Source organism: Notolabrus celidotus, chromosome 11, assembly GCF_009762535.1.
Source record: "Notolabrus celidotus isolate fNotCel1 chromosome 11, fNotCel1.pri, whole genome shotgun sequence".
Lineage (NCBI taxonomy): Eukaryota > Metazoa > Chordata > Actinopteri > Labriformes > Labridae > Notolabrus > Notolabrus celidotus.
In genome coordinates this window covers 33,164,003-33,186,851 of record NC_048282.1, presented here as the reverse complement: position 1 = coordinate 33,186,851, position 22,849 = coordinate 33,164,003, and the positions used below count along the sequence as shown (strand labels likewise).

General features: G+C 40.9%; 1 protein-coding gene across 1 annotated transcript in view; it reads left to right on the top strand.

Moving 5' to 3' along the window:
- Positions 1-9,755, top strand: part of LOC117821121 (teashirt homolog 2) — a 58,669-nt gene extending 48,914 nt beyond the window's left edge. The window contains 2 exon segments of the mRNA XM_034695187.1: positions 6,017-7,768; positions 7,771-9,755. Of these exon segments, the coding sequence (XP_034551078.1) occupies positions 6,017-7,768; positions 7,771-9,056 (3,038 nt within the window). The 3' untranslated portion in view covers positions 9,057-9,755.
- The last annotated feature ends 13,094 nt before the right edge of the window (positions 9,756-22,849 follow it).

Below are 22,849 nucleotides of genomic sequence, written 5' to 3'. Positions count from 1 at the left end.
AAAGCTTCACAACTTTAGAATTATGTACTTTTTGAGTGACATTTCACACCTATTTATAACAACAGATGAACACGGTGACTAAGTGTTTTTTAGACACATTAATTGGGCACACATGAGAGTGAAAACAGAGAGCAGAAACAGGTAATTCTTCCTGAGACAGCCTGGAGATTGTTCAGTGATCCTGACCTGCGTTGTTAGCGTGTTCTCTGCCTCTCCAGCAGGCCTCCTTTTTTTTTTTTTTTTTTTCTCCCTCCTCCTTTCTTTCCTCCCTCTACATGGCATAAATCCGGGAGATGAAAATGTCATGGAGCAGGTTCATTTTGCAAAGAGGTTTTGATTGCCATGCGCGTGTAATTGATTGTTCCAAGGACAGGGGGAAATCTAGAAATGTCATAACAGTCCTGCTTAGGTTGGTCCCACCACTAGGCAATCAATGGGAAGTAAAAAGAATATTGATTTGCGAGCAGCAAAAACTGTAGCTTGAGACAACCGGAGAGCGCTGGGGAAAGTGGCACAGACGTGCAGACCTGTCACTGGCACCTATGAATTACCCAATCTCCTCTGAAGATAGTGTTACCGTGGATACTCTCAAAGTCCTGCGCTGGGTATTGCAGCTGTCCATTAGCTAAGCTCCTCAGGCTGCTAACTCTCCGTGGCTTGTCAGATTAATGAAGGAAATGTTGTCGACCTTCCAGGGGATAAATGTTGATGTTCTCAAATTTTCAAAAGTTTCTACTGGCATGTTAGCATTGGAAACAGGACGCTCTTTTACAGCTGGCACACACACTTCCAAGTGATTGACACGTTTTGAATGGCTCACACAGGGGAGGGGGGTCTGTGCTGCATGAAGATATTAATTCCTCAAGTTGTAAATATATTGTCATGTAAGCCTTTAGCAGCGATCCAGCTGGACAGCATGCTGCCATGAAAGTAGCAGTAAATGTAATCTACAATTTCCTATGCAGTTAGCTGGTTTCTCTAGATGTAAGGGGAAAAAGGCTTTTGGCTCCGAAAGCGTCTGCTGCTTCTGTAAATCCAGGCCCGGCTATGCCAAGAGTCTGTTCTAACGGATAAAGGTTATAAACATTTCAACTGCCTGATTTATGATGGACACCTCAGGTTTTTGACCTTGCATATCTCTGTCTGAAGATATAAATTTGTAGTGACACAGATTGGAGGCTTACCAGAAGTTTATGACATGCTAAATCTCAGGGAGGCATGCCAGCCTCTGTTTTCTGAGGCTAGTTAGGCAGGGAGTTGCCTTACTGGACTCTAAGACAACATTTTGAAGAGGAATTCGCTGTTCCTCTCAGTGAAAAAAAAACAAAAGTGGCCCTGAAGATAAGAAATGCTGTTTTAGTTTGCACTTTTAGTTTACACTGTGGCACACCAAAATCTTAAACTTTGCACAAGAAAGTTTCTCTTTAGAAACGTATCTGTCATTACTCAGTGTAATCACCATTGTGTTATAAAAAACAATGTTCTATTGTTCTCGGAGGGTGAAAGACAACATCACAAACCTTAAAAACCTGGCTTAATGAATAGTTAGCATGCAATGGTTTCCATTTTACTGAAATGAGTCTTAGTTACTGTTGTAACATTTGAACATATCTTAACTTTATACATTTGTATTCTATCTTTATGTAACTATTTTATTTTTTATTTATTTATTTTACTTATTGAAACTTATTCTTGATTGTACTTATGTCTGGGTTGCTGCAACAACTGAATTTCCCCCCTGGTATCAATAAAGTAATATCTTACCTCATCTTATCTTATTTTATCTTATCTCATCTCATCTTATTTTATCTCATCTTATATTATCTCATCTCAACCTTTATTATCTCATCTTATCTCATCTTATCTCATCTCAACCTTTGTTATCTTATCTCATCTCATCTTATCTCATCTTATCTCATCTCATCTCATCTCATCTCAACCTTTATTATCTCATCTTATCTCATCTTATCTCATCTCATCTTATCTTATCTCATCTCAACCTTTATTATCTTATCTCATCTTATCTTATCTCATCTTATCTCATGTCAACCTTTATTATCTTATCTCATCTCATCTTATCTCATCTTATCTCATCTCATCTTATCTCATCTTATCTCATCTCAACCTTTATTATCTCGTCTTATCTCGTCTTATCTCATCTTATCTCATCTCAACCTTTATTATCTCGTCTTATCTAATCTTATCTTATCTTATCTCATCTCATCTCAACCTTTATTATCTTATCTCATCTTATCTTATCTCATCTTATCTCATCTCAACTTTTATTATCTTATTTCATCTCATCTTATCTCATCTTATCTCATCTCATCTTATCTCATCGTATCTCATCTCATCTTATCTTATCTTATCTTATTAGCTTTGATTGCACAGAAGTAGCTCAGTGTTATTTCAGGGACCAGATGAATATTAGTGCAATAAAACCATGCTAACTACATAAAAAATGTAACTATTCTACAGAGAGCTTAATAATAATAACAATACATGTTATTTATAAAAGCGCATTGAAAGTTTCTCTAAGACACTTGACAAAAAATAAATTGCAAAATTGATAAGCAAAGGAAAGCAAAGCAAAAAGAGAAAAACAGAAACAAACACACAAAAAAAAACATCAATTATATGTTAAAAGCCTTTCTTAATAGGGGTGTTTTGAGCCTGGATTTGAAGTTGGTGAGTGAGGGAGAGAGTCTGAGGTGTTGGGGGAGAGAGTTCCAGAGGGTGGGGGCAGCGACAGAGAAAGCCCTGCACCCACAAGGTTCTTAAAGAAAATACTAGTAAAAATCTAATAATATCAGTACTTCTTTCAATATCATGGCAGAAAAAATTGACCCCTCTGCCCCTGAAAACTACTTCATTTTGTTATTTGGATTCCGAAACCTGCACACTCTGCTAGCACAGAAAAGACCACTTAACACATACCAACTTTTAAATCAGATCTTCCTGAAAATAATGTACACCCAAGAACTCAAATTCACTTCTATTTAGCACCTTTATATATGCAAGCATGCAGCCCAGAGTGCCTCACAAAGAAACAGGAAGTGTGCTGTAGTGTCTGTCGTTTTGAAGCATCAGTCACTGTGCTGTGCTGTGAAGCTCTTTGTCAACCGTCCACAGCTCGGGACAAACAGGAAACATACAGTACATGGAGCAAGTGACATCACTGTCTCTCTCTCTTGTGTTCTTGGTCTTACCAACTTGAACGTAACTTGTGCACTTTATAAGATGCCAAAAGGACTTAACAGAACGTCAGTGTTTGCAGACCTTTAAGTAAGAGCAGTTAGTGGTGTAGTAAGTGTGATGGAGGGTGGAGCAGAGTGACACACACACACAAAGCAGGCAGGAAGGAACACAACAATCAGACAAAATCCGGCACCTTCATGCACGTTTGTTGTGAAACATTGATAAAAGAACGTCTTCTTTCTCTCTTTATCCTCTTTGTCTCAATTTGATCTCCATCTTGAAAGATCACCACTTCTCTCTCTTTCACTTGCAGCAGCTTTTGGTCAAAAATATGATGTATGCAACATTTTAGGGCATGTGGTATTAAAGTATTGAGCAACTCTGATTTGATAGCCATGAGTTTGGTCTTTATGCAGTTAAATTTTTTTCCTAAGAGCAGAATTTAAAAGAAAAAAGGATAATCTTGGTTCCATCTACACAAGATATAACAATAAATAGTGTCTGCTGTATCCTGAGATATATCATAAACCATGCACACAGCTCCAGTGTTGTCTGAAGCAGCAGTATTGTCCTTGAATCTGATCTTGTATGAAGAGTAATGCTGCTTGGCATGGCAGCACTTCTGTGGTAGACGGAGAGCTGGCAAAGCACAGTTATAAATGGTGCGGGAAGTGGAGTTAGACATGCAGGTATCTTGGAGTGATCCCTGCCAGAAGGTTAATTGGTGCCTCTGGATGTCTGCGTCTTAGGGCATCTGATAGAAAGGCAAAGAACAGCAGGAAGGGCAGCTGTTAATCTCTGTCAGTTCTATCCTCAAAAAACCACGATAAGAGACCCAAAAAATCACATTACACTCGTGTGTTAGTGGGTATTTCCAGGGAGATAGTCCACGGCTCTTCTTTGTGTAATCCACATGTATCTTATTAATAGGGTGGGTGCGACTAAACTTCTCATATTGTGGATTTTAAGCTGCATAAATGTTGCAGGAAATAGCTTTCATGAAGTGGTGTATGCTGGGTTTGAGCCATTTCTCTTAAACCATTACCGGACTGGAAAAATCCTCATCTCCCCACTTTGGTGCGCTTTCTTCCCAGTCCTGCACTTTTAGTGACGACTTTGAAGAGAGAGGACATCAACTGTGAGCTTGTCATACCCATTGGTGTTCTCCTTCACTGTGAATACTATATATAAGACTATAAATAAAACATACCTCTGTGCTCTTGACAACTCTCTCCCTCAGCATCAAGGGTGTTTTGGAGGCCATCACTGATCTCGGTCGGCCAATCAAAACATCCCTCTTGCGGTGAATCAAGGTCACAGCACATCAGGGCTCTTGGGTGCGAGTGTGTGTGTGCGAGGCTCTTGTTCACCAGGCCCCCGTTCTCCATGTTTGTTTTGAAAGTCCGAGTCCCATCTCCATCTCCGTCCATTAGCTGGCAGGCAATTCACCTCCAGGGTTTCTCTTGAGGCGCTTGTGAAATATTGATACAAAAAAAAAAAGTCTTATTTTCAGAAAGGCAAAGACGGAAAGACATTCTGTGGGGCCGCCCAGTGTGGGACTCCTGAGTGCTCGGCTTCAGCCAAGCCCTCATGGAGTGCCCTCTATTCAAAGAGGGAAATATTAACCAGGAGAAATGCACAAGCGCCTGGACAGGGCTGTTATGTCCTATTCATATTTAACTCTGAGCACATCTGCCACGTCTCTCCCAAAATGCACATTTTCCAGCATGACTACGAGGCGGAAAATATCTCAGATATGTGACAACACTGACAAACTGCATTTATTGCAGGGTGTCTTCAAAAAAGATATGCAAACACTGGTTGGGATATTGTCGCGTGGGCTGCCGGATGGTTAGATTTAAAGTAATCTGAAATAGTTATTGTCAGAGAGGACGCTTTAATCCTCTGAAGCTGTGTTCATGTTACGCTGAGCAGACCCTGCAGCCACGTGAAACTCCCCGCTTTATGCTGAGTCAGCACTTCCTCTAATTGGATGATGGGAAATATGTCAATTAGAAATACTGTTGTTTAATTATCTGTTAATTGAAGCAATAATGTTTGTGCGCTGTGAGTTAGGAGACTGAACAGGTGAATAATGAAAGAAGTAATTGCTGTTTATGAGACTGTCAGGGAAAATATAATGATGTGACAGATTGCCGGGCATTTTTCTGAGATTTTTTTTAGAATCTGAAAGTTTTAATGCTGATAATTGAAGCAGCTTTTCCATCAACATCTTCATCTGCAAGATATTCTATTTCATTAAATGTTTCCCCAAGTTGAACTCTTTTTATTTATTGATGAAGCAAACATGGGACGTTGAGGCGTCTGAGTTTGTGGTCCTAACATTTGGCTTCAGGGACACAGAGGTGCTACAGAGAACAGAGAGCTTTCATTTTCAGTGCAGTTTTGAGGCGTCCATAATCACTATGGAATAGGTCATTTACAATAACACTTAACAGGCTCCCGAAGAATCAATTTCTTTTTGTCACTCAGTGGCCAATGATTGTTGTAAACATCTCAACTTGAGGCCAGAGAAACCTTGGACACAGCACTAAGTCAATGGCCTGTCGTGAATCACAGGGCGCTGTTACACCAGCAGCAGTCTGTTAGTAAAGACATTATGTCCTGCTACACTCTCCAATCTCTCAGGGCACAAAGCAGCCACCATTATGTTGTCTTAAATGGATCCTGTAAGAGAATATACGCTCCGTGCCATATCTAGGTTATCTGAATGTTAAACCTCAGGAGTTAAATTATAAATTCACATAAGTGCTGATGTTTCAGTATCATTAACTTCCATTTTTCTTCCCTTTTGCAGTGTACATGCCTGATGAAGACCCTGCACTTCAGGACTCCATCCCCGAGGAAGATGCAGAGAACGACACTCAAACCGAAGAGGAGTGCTCAGAGAAGACCAGCCCCAAAGTGTCCGAGGACAGAGAGCTAGACAACAAGAGCACCAACACTTACAGCAACCAGAACTCTCCCATTAGTGTCCTTTCCAATCAAGAGGCAGAGTTAGAGTCCCGCCTTAGCGACACCAGCGACAGACTCTCAGACTTCAAAACCTCCTCGCCACCTGAGAGCCAGAAGGATGAGGAGAGTCGGAGCTCCAAACACAAAGAGGAGACGGGCGGCAGCTTGGAGAAAATGAGGGCAGCCTATGCAAACTTCCTCTCCGATTCCTACTGGACGGGGATAGGAATGGACTTGAAAATGGGCCGAAAAACCAGCAAAGCCAACTGTGACAGCACCAATGGGACCGCCAAGACTGAGTTCGACTGGCACCAGGACGCTCTCTCTAAGACCTTGCAGCAGACGCTCTCCCCGAAGCCCACGTCCAAACCTAACCTCTTCAGCTCTGTCCACCTGTACAGACAAACCACCAAACCCTGCGGCTCAGTCTTCACGGGGGCCAGCCGATTCCGCTGTAAGGATTGTAGCGCCGCTTACGACACGCTTGTGGAGCTGACAGTCCACATGAACAAGAGCGGGCATTATCAGGACAACAACCACGGCAAGCAGAGCAACTCCACCGCTTCGTCCTCCAAGTCGAGGAAACGAAACCTGCACGATATGGAAGGGAAAGAGGATGCACAGAAGGTTTTGAAGTGCATGTTCTGTGGCCACTCTTTTGACTCTCTCCAGGATTTGAGTGTCCATATGATTAAAACTAAGCATTACCAAAAAGTGCCTTTAAAAGAGCCAATCCCAGTACTCACTCCCAAATTGTTGCCACCAGCCAAGAAGCGGGCCTTTGAAACGGTGAGACCCTGCTCCCCCGATTCTACGACCGGCTTATCCGGCTACACCGAGGCCCAACGGGCGGCCTCCATTGCGAACGCTAACAACAATCGCTACGGCTATCAGAACGGAGCGAGTTACACTTGGCAGTTTGAGACGTGCAAGTCTCAGATTCTTAAATGCATGGAGTGCGGCAGCTCCCACGACACCCTTCAGCAGCTCACCACACACATGATGGTTACTGGACACTTCATCAAAGTAACAAACTCGGCCTCTAAAAAGGGTAAACAGTTAGCGCTTGACCCCCTGGCTATAGAGAAGATGCAGGTTTTAGCTGATCCCGCTGCCAGTGACACTGAGGGAGAAAAGGTCTCTCCAAAAACTGCGTCCCCGGGGAGCAGCGAGAAGGATAGCCAGGGGGAAGGCACATCAGACAAAATGGAAGAAACTGAAACTAAAGATGACAAGCAAGAGAGTGAGGATCAAAAGGCAGCCAATGGGGCCTTTAAGTACCCTTATCTCCGTGAGGAGGATCTTGAACAGGACTCAGGAGGAGGAGGGGACATTCTTAAATCTTTAGCCAACACAGTGGCCTCTGCCATCAATAAAGCTCAAACAGGGACACCAAGTTGGAGTGCCTACCCGAGCATTCACGCTGCCTATCAGCTCTCTGGCATCATCAAAAGCTCCCCTCTTTCTGCATCTCCCCCCGCTCTGCTAAAGCAGACATTTAACCACAAGCTGAGACCGATTGCCCCTAAGGGGAAGTTATACCCTGGTGCTGTGGGAGTCGAGGCTCCCCAGGGACAGCATCAAAATGTGGACATCAAAAAGAAAAGGTTGGCATTAGCGATGGTAAAGAAAGTCAGAATATTAAGTTTGATCTGCCGGAGAATGATGACAGCGATTGTCAGGATGATTCCTCTTCCTCTTCAAAGCTCGATGCAGACTGTCTGAATGAAGGGAGTGAGACGATCAAAGGGAAGTTGAGCCCAGATTTCTCTGACAGAGGCAAGACACCGAGTCCCTCTGCCAGCAATGGACGCAGCGCTACTTCAGAGCCTCTCGGTGACACTCCGGCTCTGCTCAGCATAAACCCTCTCAGTGCGCTGCAGTCTGTTCTGAACAATCATCTGGGCAAAGCAAATAAGCCCAATAACTCAAGAGTGGATAAACTATCCGCTCACACCAAGTCTATTTACTCTGACATTAACCGGAGCAGCGAGAAACCAGCTTTAATGCTCGGGAACGCCATGAGAAACAGGTCCGGTAACGCCTTTCTTTATGCCACTGATGACCAACCCATAGATCTAACGAAATCCAAACACAGCAAGCAAGCCTCCTCACTTCTGTCGCCTTCAACCCCGATACCGCAGAAATACGCTCTGTCCGACATCGCAGATATGGTCAAAGTTCTCCCAAAAGCCACGACGCCAAAACCCTCCCTACCATCGAGGATCCCGACCATGAAACTGGAATCTGATGTCAGGCGGTTCGAGGACGTCTCCGCTGAGGTGTACTCCGTCCACAAGCGCAAAGGCCGACAGTCCAACTGGAATCCTCGCCATCTTCTCATCCTGCAGGCTCAGTTCGCCTCCAGCCTCTTCCTGACCTCTGAGGGGAAGTACTTACTCTCAGACCTCGGCCCTCAGGAACGGATGCACATCTCCAAGTTCACCGGACTGTCCATGACCACCATAAGCCATTGGTTAGCGAACGTGAAGTACCAACTGAGGAAAACTGGAGGGACCAAATTCCTGAAGAACATGGACACAGGCCACCCGATCTTCTACTGCAATGACTGCGCTTCTCAGTTCAGGTCCCCCGGCGGATTCATTTCCCATCTGGAGTCCCATCTCGGGTTTCAAATTAAAGACATGTGCAAAATGCCCGTAGAGCACCAGACGAAGGTAGAGGAGCCAGAACTGTCCAAGGCCCTCAGTGTCAGAGCCTCAGAGGGTCTAGTCACAGAGGAGGACGTTGACTCAAAGTTCAAATGTAAGCTCTGCTGTCGGACATTTGCGAGCAATCACGCAGTCAAACTCCATTTGAGTAAAACTCACAGCAAATCTCCAGACAACCATTCACAATACGTGGAAATGGACAAGGACTAGTTTTTTCATATTAATGTCACTTTTTTCCCTTTTTTATTTTAATACACGGGTCAGATATTTCAGCCATTTTTCAATTAGCATTGTGTAGTGTGCATCATTTCAACATTTCATGGAGTTCAGCAAAGACACACTGGTTAGATAAATTGTATAAGGAAACACTAAGAGATACTTTTGCACCCTGCTCAATTGCATCACCAGTAATGAAATGTATTACTGCTTGAAGAAACATAAATGCTGATGTTTGCATGCAATAGCCCCGGCTATGACTACTATTTATTTGTATGATATGTCAAGTTTCAATTGTATTTCAAAGACAAAATAATAAACTAATTGTACTTTACAACCTCTGTGATACAGTACATCCTGCAGAAACGTGCAGCTGTTTTAACAGGTAGCCCAACACACGATAACACACATGCAGACCTGTACAGTGTATTGCTATGTAAAGATGTTTTGTGTTGCAATGATAGAAGAAAGAAAAAAAAAGCACTTTAATAAATGTTTAATCACCAGTTTAGAGTTGGATTCTGTACATGACTCAAACATAATTAGGATATTTCACATGTAAATATATTTTAGAAGAAAAAAAAAAACAACAACCTGAGCATTTCATGCAACGAGGACAACAGCAAGACAGACGATACCTGTGATACCTGCACCTTTTTTTACTTATTCAAATAAAGAGTTAACATTTGATAACAGCTTGTTTATCTTTTTTCATTTTGAGGTTCTAGTGAAGTGTTTGCTGACAAAGTTAGACGCTTAAGTAGCAGCTAATCTGAGGATCATTGTCTTGATTAAAGCCGGTGTGAGGAGTTTTTAAGTGGCTCTGAAACAGACTGAAATTAATAGTGATGTGTCTTTATGACCCACAGAAGCAAACTGAACCACCAGGGATTAGACTGACCATGTCTATGTTGTAGTTTTTAATACTTGAAACCATCGCCACAGGATACGGAAGGTGGCAGATGAGAGGATTTACAGTATGATGCAGAAATAGCCTTACATTTATACCACAATAAATATTCACAATGAGTGATATTTAACTGTTTAACCCTCAAAGACCTAGACAGCTGGCGGTGGCTACTTGTTCTTAAATGTGTGATAACTTTTGAACCGCTAATCCTATCAACAAGCTTTAAAAACTCAGTTACAGTGGGCATTCTCAGCTTTCCATTGATACCACATTTGTCTCATTCAAATGGTCTAGGTCTTTAAGAGTTAAAGAAACTAGAGATGTTTTGACTGGAAACACAACTTAGACGTGAAAGATCAGCAAAGTGGGGCGCTGGTTTGGCTCACTTGGTGGAGTGAGCGCCACGTGTACGGCGGAGGCTACAGTCCTTTTTGTAGTGGTCGTAGCAGAGACATGATTTGGTGCACGTCTTCCCCCTCTCTCTGTTCCCACGTTTCCTGTCTCTTTCCAGCTGTCCTATCAAAATTAAGACAAAAAAATCCCCCAAAATAATATAAGAAAGATTACCAAAGAGATATGACAACCTACTTTGTCCACAGGGGGCGCCAAAGTCAACACTAAAGTAACTCCCTGGTCGGAGAATGGAACAAGGGACCTTTTGAGAATAATTAAACATCATAAATCAGCTTGACAAAACAAAGATAACTCAAATTAAAACTGTGTTTTGAAACAACTTTAAAAGAAAGATGCTCACAAGATAGCTTCGCAAAGCCAGGTTTTAACAGCAGGGGTGGGACGCCGGTTTGGCTTAGTGGTCAGATCACGAACTCTCAAGTACAGAGGTTATAGTCTTTGATGTGAGAGGCCCAGGTTTGACTCCAATTTTCAGTCATTACCTGCTCTACTCAGTTTCCTACTCAATCCATTGTCTCCCTCTAAGATATGAAGCCCCGCCCACTAAAAAAAAGCAAAGATTCAGCAGCAAAAAATAAAATATAACAAATTAAATTAGAACAAACAAAATTAAGGTTCTCTGATTTACCTTCCTAGCTGTAGTGTTTAATATTAGAATGAAAAAAAATGTGTAATACTTTATAAAAAAAATTTTTAAAAAAGCTGATATGTGTCAATAATTTGTACTCAATATTACATTTTAAATAATACAATTATCATTTCTATATAACTAAATTTTGTAGGTAAACTTTCCAGCAAAAAGTTAGTAATTCATTATAAATAAAGATTCAAATTATTGCAATCAGGTTTTTTTAGTTGGTAAACATGTCAGCTAAATATGCTTAAATGTCAAATTTTCTATATGTAAACACATCAACAAACAACAACAAAAACAGTCATAAACAATACATATTTCATATTTATGTGGTTTAAATTTAGCACAATGTTTTTTTCCACATTCAATAACCCAGTTATTTCTAGCCATCATCAAATTATAAACCATATAATAAAGCTTTATGTAAGTATCTTTATAGAGACATCTTCTTCATCTGTTCCACGTTTTTCCATCCACAGATAACCTCAGAGTGAAAACAAGCTGCATCCTCACACTGTACTGTGCCCTGCATCTTCTTCTTACCTTATGACTCTTAGATACACCTCACAGATACATCTTCTTGTCAGACTTTATTGCTTTCCTGTGAGCGCGGCTGCTGTTGCTGCAAGATGGTATCATAACAATTAAACATATTTCCTCCAGCTCTATTATTTCAAGGCTATTAAAAATAATTGCCTCCTAAATTCATAAACATTTTATGCAATTCATCTCTTTTCAAGCAATCAAGTCCTCAATTACCTCCACCCATCAAATCCCTTTTTTATAACGGCCGACTGACATTTGATGGTAAATGGGAAAAAGCACATGGGCACTGTGGTGATTTGAATGCTGTGACACCAACTTGCCCCCTATTGTTGGAAATGAGCAGGCAATCACGTTGTTCATCAGATGACTCCTAATGCAGTTAAAGTATTCAGCTATAATTTCTCCCTGCATTTATAATTACTGTCAAAGACCACACACCTCACTGAGCAGATTAAAGCTATAAATTATTTAGTGCCTTTCTCCGCCGATGGATCTCTGATTTGTCTGTAGGGCCATTATGCTTTAGAGGAGCAACTTATTCTAAATGGAGGCTGCCATTGTCCTTAAGATGCTGCAGAGTGCTTTGAAAAAAGAACATTATCATGTGTGCTGCTAAGTGCAATTTTAAGTGAGACTCATTGCTTTTAACTTAGAAAAAAGGGGACTTAATGCATATGCATGTTTTGATGAAATTTGTGTTAATTAACCTCAATTTTGTCACAGGAAACATACATGTGGAAAGCAAAGCAGTGAGCGTCTTACATGGATTTGAATATCCTGGTTTTGATCAGGTGTTTTAAGGATCCTGTTTTGTCTTTGTGCATGTAAACATATCCTGATTTCAGAAACCAGGACTAGATCTAATGCTGGTTCTGACAAACCTGAATTGTGTGATTGTTGTTGCGGCCCAAAAAGCCTGAATTTGCGACAGCTTTTTGAAAAAATTGCGGTGAAAGTTGCGATTTTTTTTTTTTTTTTTTCCCAATAACATCTCAGGGGCAAGTAAATATGCTAAATTACAGTTGTTTTTAGAAAACATTCTTGATGCGGCCACTGTGACTGTTTTGATTCTCTTGATTCACAGTAAAATGCCATGAAAGGACTGTATTGCACATTTACGATGGTCCCTGAATGCACCTCGCAGTGACAGAGGCACTTGACAGGCAGTTCACGCACTCTGAAATTAATCTGAATCTTTGATGACGAGGAGTTGATCAAAACTTACTGAATGTGTCTGATGTTTCACCAAACTGGATTAAATCAAGCTGTAGATGCAGAGCTTTTTACGGTGATGGCGGCAACAACGTCAAACCTCAAATATTAAACAGACGTCCCCCGGTTGTGTCTTTGTCACTAACGCACACCGGGGGTAAAAATCATCAATGAAGATGAGACAGATGCATGGAGGTGAGGAGAGCTGGTTCATGAAGTACACCTGCTGCAGGTAGAGACCAAGCGAACACTGAGCCCCTCAATCTATAAATAACAACGTTGTCATCGTCACTTGTCCTGCCTGCAGTCCCCTCTTTTCACGCGTTCTCTGTGCGTGTTTTGTTGTTGAAAAGTGCCGATCAAGTGAGGACTTATGTTTATGTTCCTAGGAAGTGAAATTGATGACAAAACTGATGACGTACAGGGGCTGAGATTAAGGTAATTGGTCAAAGTTGCGGGAAAGTTGCGGTGATTGTATAAAATTGCAAGGCCGCGAAAAAATCGCGCTGATTGGTTGAATTTGCGTTGATAGTTGCGATCGCGAAATCGCAACTTCCTGGAGGGACTGATAAGATAAGATAAGATAAGATACTCCTTTATTCGTCCCACAACAGGGAAATTCATGGAGTTACAGCAGCAAACAAGAAGGTGTACAGAACAAGAATTTCAACAAGAATATATATAGAAAAGAAATGTCCATCAGAGACGACAGCTTGGTCATAATTCTCCTGTCAGCCACCACCTCCACAGGTTCCAGGACTTTGCTGGCCTTCTTCCCCAGTTAGTTCAGTCTCACTCTCCTGTATCCTGTCCGCTCACAGCAGGTGAAATCCTTCCAATGTGGCGTTCGTGTCCGGTGTTAGCTCAATTAGCATGATGCTACTCTGCCAGTATTCCCTCTGGTGCTGGGTTAGCTCGTCCACCTTATCGTAGATAGATCTTACATTCCCCATAACGGTGGGTGGAAGGACAGGTCCATGTCGTCTTTTTTTTAGCTTGCACCTCAATACCAGCAAGTCATCCTTGCCTCCTTCTCCTCAGCTCGCAAGGAACATCGGGCCTAGCATCGTTTGGCATTGACATGCTACGGCATGCTTACAGCTGATCTTGTATGTAAACAATGCGACCATGGTTACACAGGATCTCCCGACACACAGGAACAAAAAGAGTAAAAACACCACTGCAAACGTTGCCAGTTTGGTGTCCATGGCCAACAAATGAGTCATTAAAAGTCATGACAGCCCAAAAGTCATGATACCTGCCCAACGTGGTCTCACCTATATGACGTATCAGCAAAACAAACATGGCGGCGGCGGCGGCAGCGAGAGCATCACACTTCTAGAGAGACAAAGAAACTGAGTTTTGTGCTTGAAGTGAGAGGTTAACACCAGTCAGAGTTTGGGACATGTTCAATATTGGCTGTAGTTTTCTACTACTGTTGCTGGGAATGAGGTGGACACTGCATATCTGCAGCGGCGTGTTATGTTTAGTAGTGCTCAGCTCGCCATAAGCCACAGAGGTCCAATATTTCTGTTGGACGAATTGCTGAAGAATTGCTGCAGTTTGTGTTGTAGAAAATAAACATCCTAGCACCTGAGTAAAGATGCAGTAATCAGAAACTAGGATTGAAGTGTTTATTATGTATACAGCGACATGATAACCAGGTTTCTCTGTGTGCATGTAAACTCCACATCCTGAGTATGATTAAAACCAGGATGAGGCTCATAACCAGGACACTCAAGTCCGTGTGAACACACCCGTTACTCCTCTCATATATGAGCTACAATCATAGACTGTCTAATAAATGGACATAGTATGAGACGTCAGCCATCTGTTCCTGAAGCGCTGTTTTGAAGCCAATCTGCGGTGGTGGCCATATTGGAAATGCTGAACTCAACTTAACTTCCCCTGAGATAGTGTGAGGTAAAGAGGCGGGCCTTTAGCCTTTTTGCTAACAGCTACAGGGTCCCCACCTGTCAATCAAGCCAGGCATGCCCTTATAAACAGTTTTTTGAACCAGGCTGTAAACATGTTTATTTCTGCTGCAAATATCGTCTTCTTTGAATGAGTGTGTATGTGGTTTCCGATGTTTCTGCAGCCAGCCTCAAGTGGACGCTCCATGAACTGCAGTTTTACCCACTTTCGTATAGGCTTCATATCTTAAGATTGGAGGTTGCTGCTTTGCTGCAAGTACATCTTGAGGATTCAGCATAATCTAATGGAGCTTCATCCACAGCTAACAAAAGAAAAATGCCCTCATCAGTGCAATCACTGAAGGAAATTAGATGTCTTTGACCATAATTTGCACAAATAAATCAAAGTCATGTGAGATTTATTGTTGGTAAACAAAATGCTATATGGCTGTGGATTTAATGCAAACTTTGCAGCGTCAGTGTGAGTGTGATGGTGCAATCAGTGCATCCTTTAAAGGCAGAATCAAAGAGTGAAAACACAAACAGCTGCAGTTTTTCAAACAAACACAACGCCTTAATAGGAATACCTGAGTTATTAAATACTGATGCACTTCAGGTAACACATCGCAGGTAATTAAGTAAAATAAACCCATAATTCTCTTAAAGCTCTGTATTAATTCATTTTAGATGTGTGCATATTAACACAGTTAATCACTGAGAATATCCAACCTGTCATAGCTAATTATAGAACACAGATTTCTGCAATTACACACACGCATGCATGCACAGACACACAAGCACAGACAGACACACAATCTTGATTTGAAATTGATTGATTTCCTACATATGAGAAACACGCTCACACACACATGCACACAGGAAACACTTTAGCTGTAAATGCTTCAGGAAAAAGGATGCATCTAAAAGAGGAATTATAGTAATAAGATCAGAGATGATGTGATTAATTATGGACAGAGTCATGTCCCAAACCTTTTCTGTCAAAGTAAACACTGCATTAAGAGAGAATCTACAGCCCACGCATTTATAATTCATTGTTTCCTCTCTGAGTATCATGGATTTGACCAAAGTCTGGCTGTGAAATCTGTTTTGAAACGTCTTGAAGCTTCTTAAACGTCTCTCTGTCTGACTCTAAACATCACAAGTGCTCACATTTTTCCCCAGCTTTGAGTTGCTCTCTAAAACAGATCTAATAGCTTAGTTGAAAAATCAAATTATGCACATAAGTACACATGCATTGCAGACGCAGTGAAACCCGACCTTAGCAGAATTGACGCCAGCTCGCGTTTGCAAATCCTTTGTCAATCTGTCATTAAACATGCTATCAAATAATGATAAGTGTACGCTGCTTGCTTGCACTCGCGTGCGTCTCGCTGACGCTGATGTGCTGTAATAGGGCAAATGTGCATCAGAATTTGCCTGCTTGGATACACACAAAACATTTACACTGCGGCCTGACTTTGCTTCGCCCTGTGCCAGACGACGAGCACGGATTCTCTGCATCATCTGGCCTGTAAACCAGAAGAGGAGGATGAGGAGGAGGAGGAGGAGGAGGAGGGGAAGCAGGGTTCAAAATGTTCATCACACAGCAGCAGGGTAATGACTAGCTCATGTGTTTAATGAAGGGCTTTAGAACTTATAGCTATAATGACCCACATCCTAACTCCCTTTTCTCCCATTTATCCTCCCCAAAGTCCTCAGGTTATTACGTCCCAGTGAGAAATCTCCCAGAAAAGAGCTGTACATTACATCTCTACGTTCTCACACAGAGATCTCAGGGACGTGTGTCTCTTCACCTGCATTGTTCTGCTGCAGATACTCTGACGTGATAGTGTTTAAAACATGTTGAAAAGCAAATACTTTTAGCATGGACGGAATGAAAAATGATGCACCTAAACGCAGCTGTAAAATATTCTTTATAATGAATTCTGCCCCCTGAGGATTTGAGCTCTACAAGACAAAGAGGAATGCATGTATGTCTGCTCCCCAACATACATCATATCTTCCAAATAGCCCATAGTCCTCCACTGTTAATGGTGTTGCTTCAAATATGCTAATTAAGCAAAAATAAGTGATGAATGGAATACATTTGATCAATCAAGTAGGCCTAAGCCCCTGGTGCTGCATATTCATTGTACATCATGAATATGAAACCAAAGTCATTTATCAAATATCAGTTGCACATTTGTATCTTATTAATCATACATGCTGAAACTTCTGTCTTGTCAAAAAAGCTGAAGGTTGATGAAGCACTTGCAGAAAGGATTAAACTCGGGGAACTCGGGGTAGTGCTTCAGTTATAATGCATGAGGCGTTTTCAAACTTCCAGAATCTCAAACAGTCTGCGGATCCTCGCTCCTGATAAGGATAAGACCGTCCAAACCTCCTGTCAGATTCCACTTCTTAATACTTTCCTCCACTTTTTGTCTCCCTTCTGGATACTCAGATTGCTTATTAATTGCAGATATTCAAATCAGCCTCGCTTTAAAACAGGTTATTGATTCATTTTGTACCTTACCTGTGAGACGAGCTTCGACTCAACGCGAAAAATCCATTCATCAAAATTCACAGGGACCTGTATTAGAGACTAATGTTTGCTGCTTTGGCTCATAAATGGGAATTAGTCTGCAATCATTGTGTTAGTTAGAGATTCTTTAGAGGGTTTCATCACAAAGCAGAGAATAAATACACTCAGGATGCATCAGCCAATCAGAACACCTCAAGTATCCACACATGCACAAAACTCCTAAAAACTTCCTGTCATTTTTTGGCGTTTGCTGCACAGGTGAGCGCATTAAATCCAGGTAATCTGATGTTAGCAGGAAGTATTCAGGCAGATTCAACGAGAGCAGGTGGGTGAGGTGATGTTTGTGTGTGAGAGTGACGCACAACAGGATGAATTAATCCACCAGATGTTGATGAAGGAGAATCATGATCAGTAAAGAAGTCTGCACATCCATCTGTTTACATGTAGCGCTGATAATCACAGAGTAGGGCGCTGTGGCTTCGTCCATCTTCATGTTGGAAACATGCAACAGATGCGTAAAGATGCAACTTTGGAACATTTTGAAGAAATCTCTAGAAAACTTCTGGTCCATCCATTCTTTTTTAGGAAGGGGTATGCTCATGAGATATGCTTTACATTATTATCATAGGCAGGACAGTAGGTAGAGTAGGAAACAAGGAGAGAGTGGGGGATGAAGGAAATGCAGTAAAAGGCCATGAGTCGGAATCAAACCTGGGCTGCCTGTTTTGAGGACTTTAGACTTTATTTAAGGGGCGTGCAATTTAACTGCTAGGCCAAACCAGCACCTTTCTTTTTTAAAGGGAAAGGACGTAATTTTTGTGTTGAGAATGCTTAAATGCAATAAGTTTGTATTGAAAATAGAGCTGCCAGTTGCAAAATAAAATACTCTGTCAGTGGACACAGGCCCTAATGGAGCTACAAACTACCTACAAATGCATGCAACTTGTAGGTAGTTTGTAGCAGGTGGTTTCGAAGACAGCCTTACACACACAGAGAACACAGGCGAGTCATGCAATGACTGAACACAGGACAGGGGAAACAGAGGAACTAGATACACAGAGTAATTAACACAGGTGTGAACACAGGACACAGGTGAAACTAATCAGGTTAATCAAAAAGGGAGGGAAACACACAAGGGCAGGAAGTAAAACTGAACTGGACACACAGGAGAAAGAAACTACAAAATAAAACAGGAAACACAAAAGACTAAGAAAAACAAGAAAATATAACAAGAGACATTGATCACTAAACACACAAGGGAGACAAAGGGAGACAAAGGATAACTAATACAGAACAAACACAAAGAAAAAAACTAAACACCAACTCATGACAGTGGGGTTATAACTAGTTACAATCTGCTTTTGGTCTTGAAATTAAATGTTACTATTTTTTATTACTAGTAGTTTTGAAAGACTGATTAACATTATTTGATAAAACTAACATCATTTAATCCAAAACTTGAGTTGGTTCGGTCTGACACTGGTTGAAAACAACAACATTTAAGTTTGGGGACATAACCAGAAGAATTAAAGTGACAGTTGGTCAAAAAAACATATTTCTACAAAATACAGGACAACATTTCAGCTCCTATGAGGAGCTTTTAGCTAGTTATTAAACAGACTGAAATATTAATGCCTCTGTATGGGCGGGAAGAAGATCGACTGTTTCTTTAATGTGTGTTTCACTAGCAAGGACCACGCCACACGAGAATATAAGTTTGAACATGCAATGATTTATTCTGCGTCGTATAGCCCAGCAGATGGAGACTCAGGGTGGGGATTACGTCTCAGCGTTATCCTAGCCGGAGCTGATCTTGATCCCAGGTAGTACCTGGAATTAGACAAGGGCACAAAAGAGCGTTGAGTAGTAAGGGGTAAGAAAAAAGGGCAATTGAAGCAGAGCAAGGTGAGGGAGGGCGGGTTGAAGAGCAATAGACGAACGGTTGAGTAGTCTTGCTACGTTTAAGTAGGCTTGTCAGGTGATTGAGGGTGTGGTTTAGGCGTGGTCCTGCTCCCGAATTTAAGTTAACACCTTAACTTCATTTAACTGTTGTAACCACTACCATGAGGGAGGTTTTAGACGACAATGTCAACTACACAATGAAGAAACAGCCTGTTTTAACGTCTTCTATGGCAAAGATTCACAATGACTGATATATGTGATGTAAAAGGACAGATAGATACATAGCTAATTCTAACTACCATAACTATTCTGCGCTTCTGTACATACTTTATTATTATTTTATTTTATTCTATTTAATTTGATCTAATTTTATTTTATTTTATTCATATTTATATCTTATTTTATTTTATTCATATTTATATCTTATATTATTTTATTAGTATTTATATCTTATTTTATTGTATTCATATTTATATTTTATTTTATTTTATTAGTATTTATATCTTATTTTATTGTATTCATATGTATATTTTATTTTATTAGTATTTATATCTTATTTTATTGTATTCATATTTATATTTTTATTTTATTTTATTTTATTCATATTTATATCTTATTTTATTTTATTAGTATTTATATCTTATTTTATTGTATTCATATTTATATTTTATTTTATTTTATTTGTATTTATATCTTATGGTATTCCCCCTTCTTTTAATATTTTGACTTTCTTACATACTGTCTTTAAGAGCTCTGTAATGACCAATTTTCCCTCCCCTGGATAAATAAAGTATTTCTGATTTCTGATTCTGATAGATTTCTGATATTTTTTTCAAAAAAAGACTACTTGCTGTGGACAGGATGAAATTAGGAAAAAATAGGAAGTACAACTTTGTCCACAGGGGGCGCCAAAAGCAACACAAACCTAACATTCCTCACAGGAGCTTTAAGTTTGAACTGTAGTAACCCAAACAACAGTTTTACATTGTAACAAATCTTTACTTTTACATTTATTTATTCACTTTTTAATGATAAACTCAATAATTTGTGTAAAGCATCTTCATTTAAAGGCGTTACAGTGTCATATGTTTGAATGAAACAACATATGATGAATAATAGATTCACAACAGCTGAACAAAACGTGAATAAATGAATCAAATTGAGTTATTTTTATAGCTAATTTATGATTTATGATACACAAAAAGTGATTCCAGTATCTGTGTCTAAGCCTCTGTGAAACAATGTGTGCAGCTTTTCATTGCCATCATATAGTGGATACGAGAACTAACACTTGATTGCCAGCAGTTCATCAGTGCATCCTTCATATTTGTCACCCAGCCTGCCTCAGGGCAGCGTGCTAGCTCAAATTGAAGCTGACATCCTCCAAATATGAAAGCAACAAATCACACATTTTTATTGGGCTTAATCTCCAGCCGAGCCCCCTGCAGACGTCAGCACATTCCCGGACGCTGCTCCCGGTTCCTGCAGGCTGGATTGCTCGTGCCTCCAAAAGCTTCTCTGGACTCACAGAGCAAAAATGCAAACAGCCAAACGCCAGAGACGGGGGGGTGACACCTGAGTTTATTAGGAGGCTTTAATGCAGGAGCGAGAACACGTGCGAGACATTTAACAAGGCTGTGCTGAGAGTAATCCATGGATGAGCTGTAAATCGAGATGATATCTGCAAACATATTGAGCAGATGAAAAGCAGATGTCTGTTAGACTCACTGGATAAATCATATGTTTCAGCAGTTCATTCAGATTCTACAGTTTATAAATAGGCATCTTTTGGCGGTGGACTTTTAGACGGTAGTTTAGGAAGAGTGATGTTTGGAGAATAAGAAAAGTAGCTCAACCGTTAACAGAATGGAAGAAACACACAGAGAGTGAGGGAATAATGTCAGTAGAAGAAAAATCACTGGAAAAAGAGTTTCAAGTTCTGGAAGTGGTTTCCAGTCTCTTTTTCTTCTTGTCAAAGTGAAGGTCAAACCAAAGCTGATATTAAAACCTCTTGATTTTCTTCTTGTTCAAATATAGAAAGTAGAATTTTCTTGTGTCTGGTTTGGTTTTCAATAACTCTCTATTGCTTGATTATCATTCTGCTGTGGTGAGCAGGGAATCTCACGTTCTGCAAAATCTAAAGAACAGTAGGCAATATTTTTCTGCTAGCCTACGAAGATCGCAACAAAAAACACATATAAATGAAATATTACAGTCTTAATTTATGTTAAAAGCATGACAAATACAGCATGAAAGCACTTCCAGAAGGCTTTTCAAAGCAAAAGACACTCACCTTGTTTTCACACAAAGCTTTTATTCTGAAGTTGTGTCTGGATGGTTGTTTGGTAACCTTTATTCAAGCTTATGGTCTCCCTCCTAAGGATCTAGAGAGAGTTGTACATGCCTTTATTACGGCTAGGCTTGATTATTGTAATTCTTTGTATGTGGGCTTAGACATGGCGTCTATTCAGCGCCTGCAGCTTGTACAGAATGCGGCAGCTCGCCTCCTGACTGGCAGGAAAAAGAGGGAGCACATCACACCTGTGCTGCGTGCTCTCCACTGGCTCCCAGTCCGTCACAGGATTGATTTTAAAGTTGCACTTTTAACATACAAGGCCCTAAATGGACTGGCACCATCCTACTTGGCTGATCTTCTTCATGCTCACAACCCAACCCGAGCACTGAGGTCAACAAACCAGCTGCTCCTGGATGTGCCTAAAAGTCGCCTTAAAACCCGGGGGGGACCGAGCCTCTGCAGCAGCGGCCCCCAAGCTCTGGAATGGCTTGCCACTCCAATTAAGATCGGCCCCCCCACTGTTGAATGTTTTAAATCTTTGTTGAAGACACATCTCTTCTCTTTGGCCTTCTACTCGTGAAGAGGACATTAATATCCTGTTATGTTGTTGTTTATTGTTGTCTTCATGTAATTTTTACTTTTTACCTTGTAAAGCACTTTGGCCAACACTGGTTGTTTTTAAATGTGCTATATAAATAAAGTTGACTTGACTTGACTTATGGTGAACTTTTGTTGGAAAAAACGTACTCATCGCAGGGTTCCTGGAAAACCTGGAAAACAGTTGACCAGCTTTCCAGTACTGGAAAACACCTGGAAAATGGGAGAAAAAGTAAAATGTCCTGGAAAAGCATAGATTGTCCTGGGAAATTATTCCAACATGGCTGTGTGCGACCTGACCCTATTAACAAAACACATCCCCAGTCATTGAAAGTTGAGTGCACGCTGTGCTGGAAAAGACAGCGACACTGCACAACTTTTTTCACATCTTTTCTCCTTCACTTCATAATCATGCATTCACAGAAAACGGGGGTATATTGTCTAGTTTTATGGTACATTAACCTTGTAGAGTGCTCTTTTGATTCAAAGAGCCTTATATTTAAGTTATAGTGTGACCAGTGGAGTCGGGCAGAGAGCTTGGGGGTCTGTGCCTCACAACTTTCTCTGCAGGCTGAGAGCTCAATTACTGTACTCCAGCTCAGTTGTTTTCAAAGTGGGGTCCTGGGACCCCTGGGGGTCCGCGAACCATAGCGTGGGGGTCCGTGAAATAATTTGAATACATTTCCAATAAATTATAAAATTGTGCTGTGTCATTACAAAACAGCATATACACCATTGTTATGATACCATTTGGTGGCTGGAAGGGATATGTGAGTCTTGCTACTGTTAGTTTTCTGAAAGCGTTTAAGATCAATTAC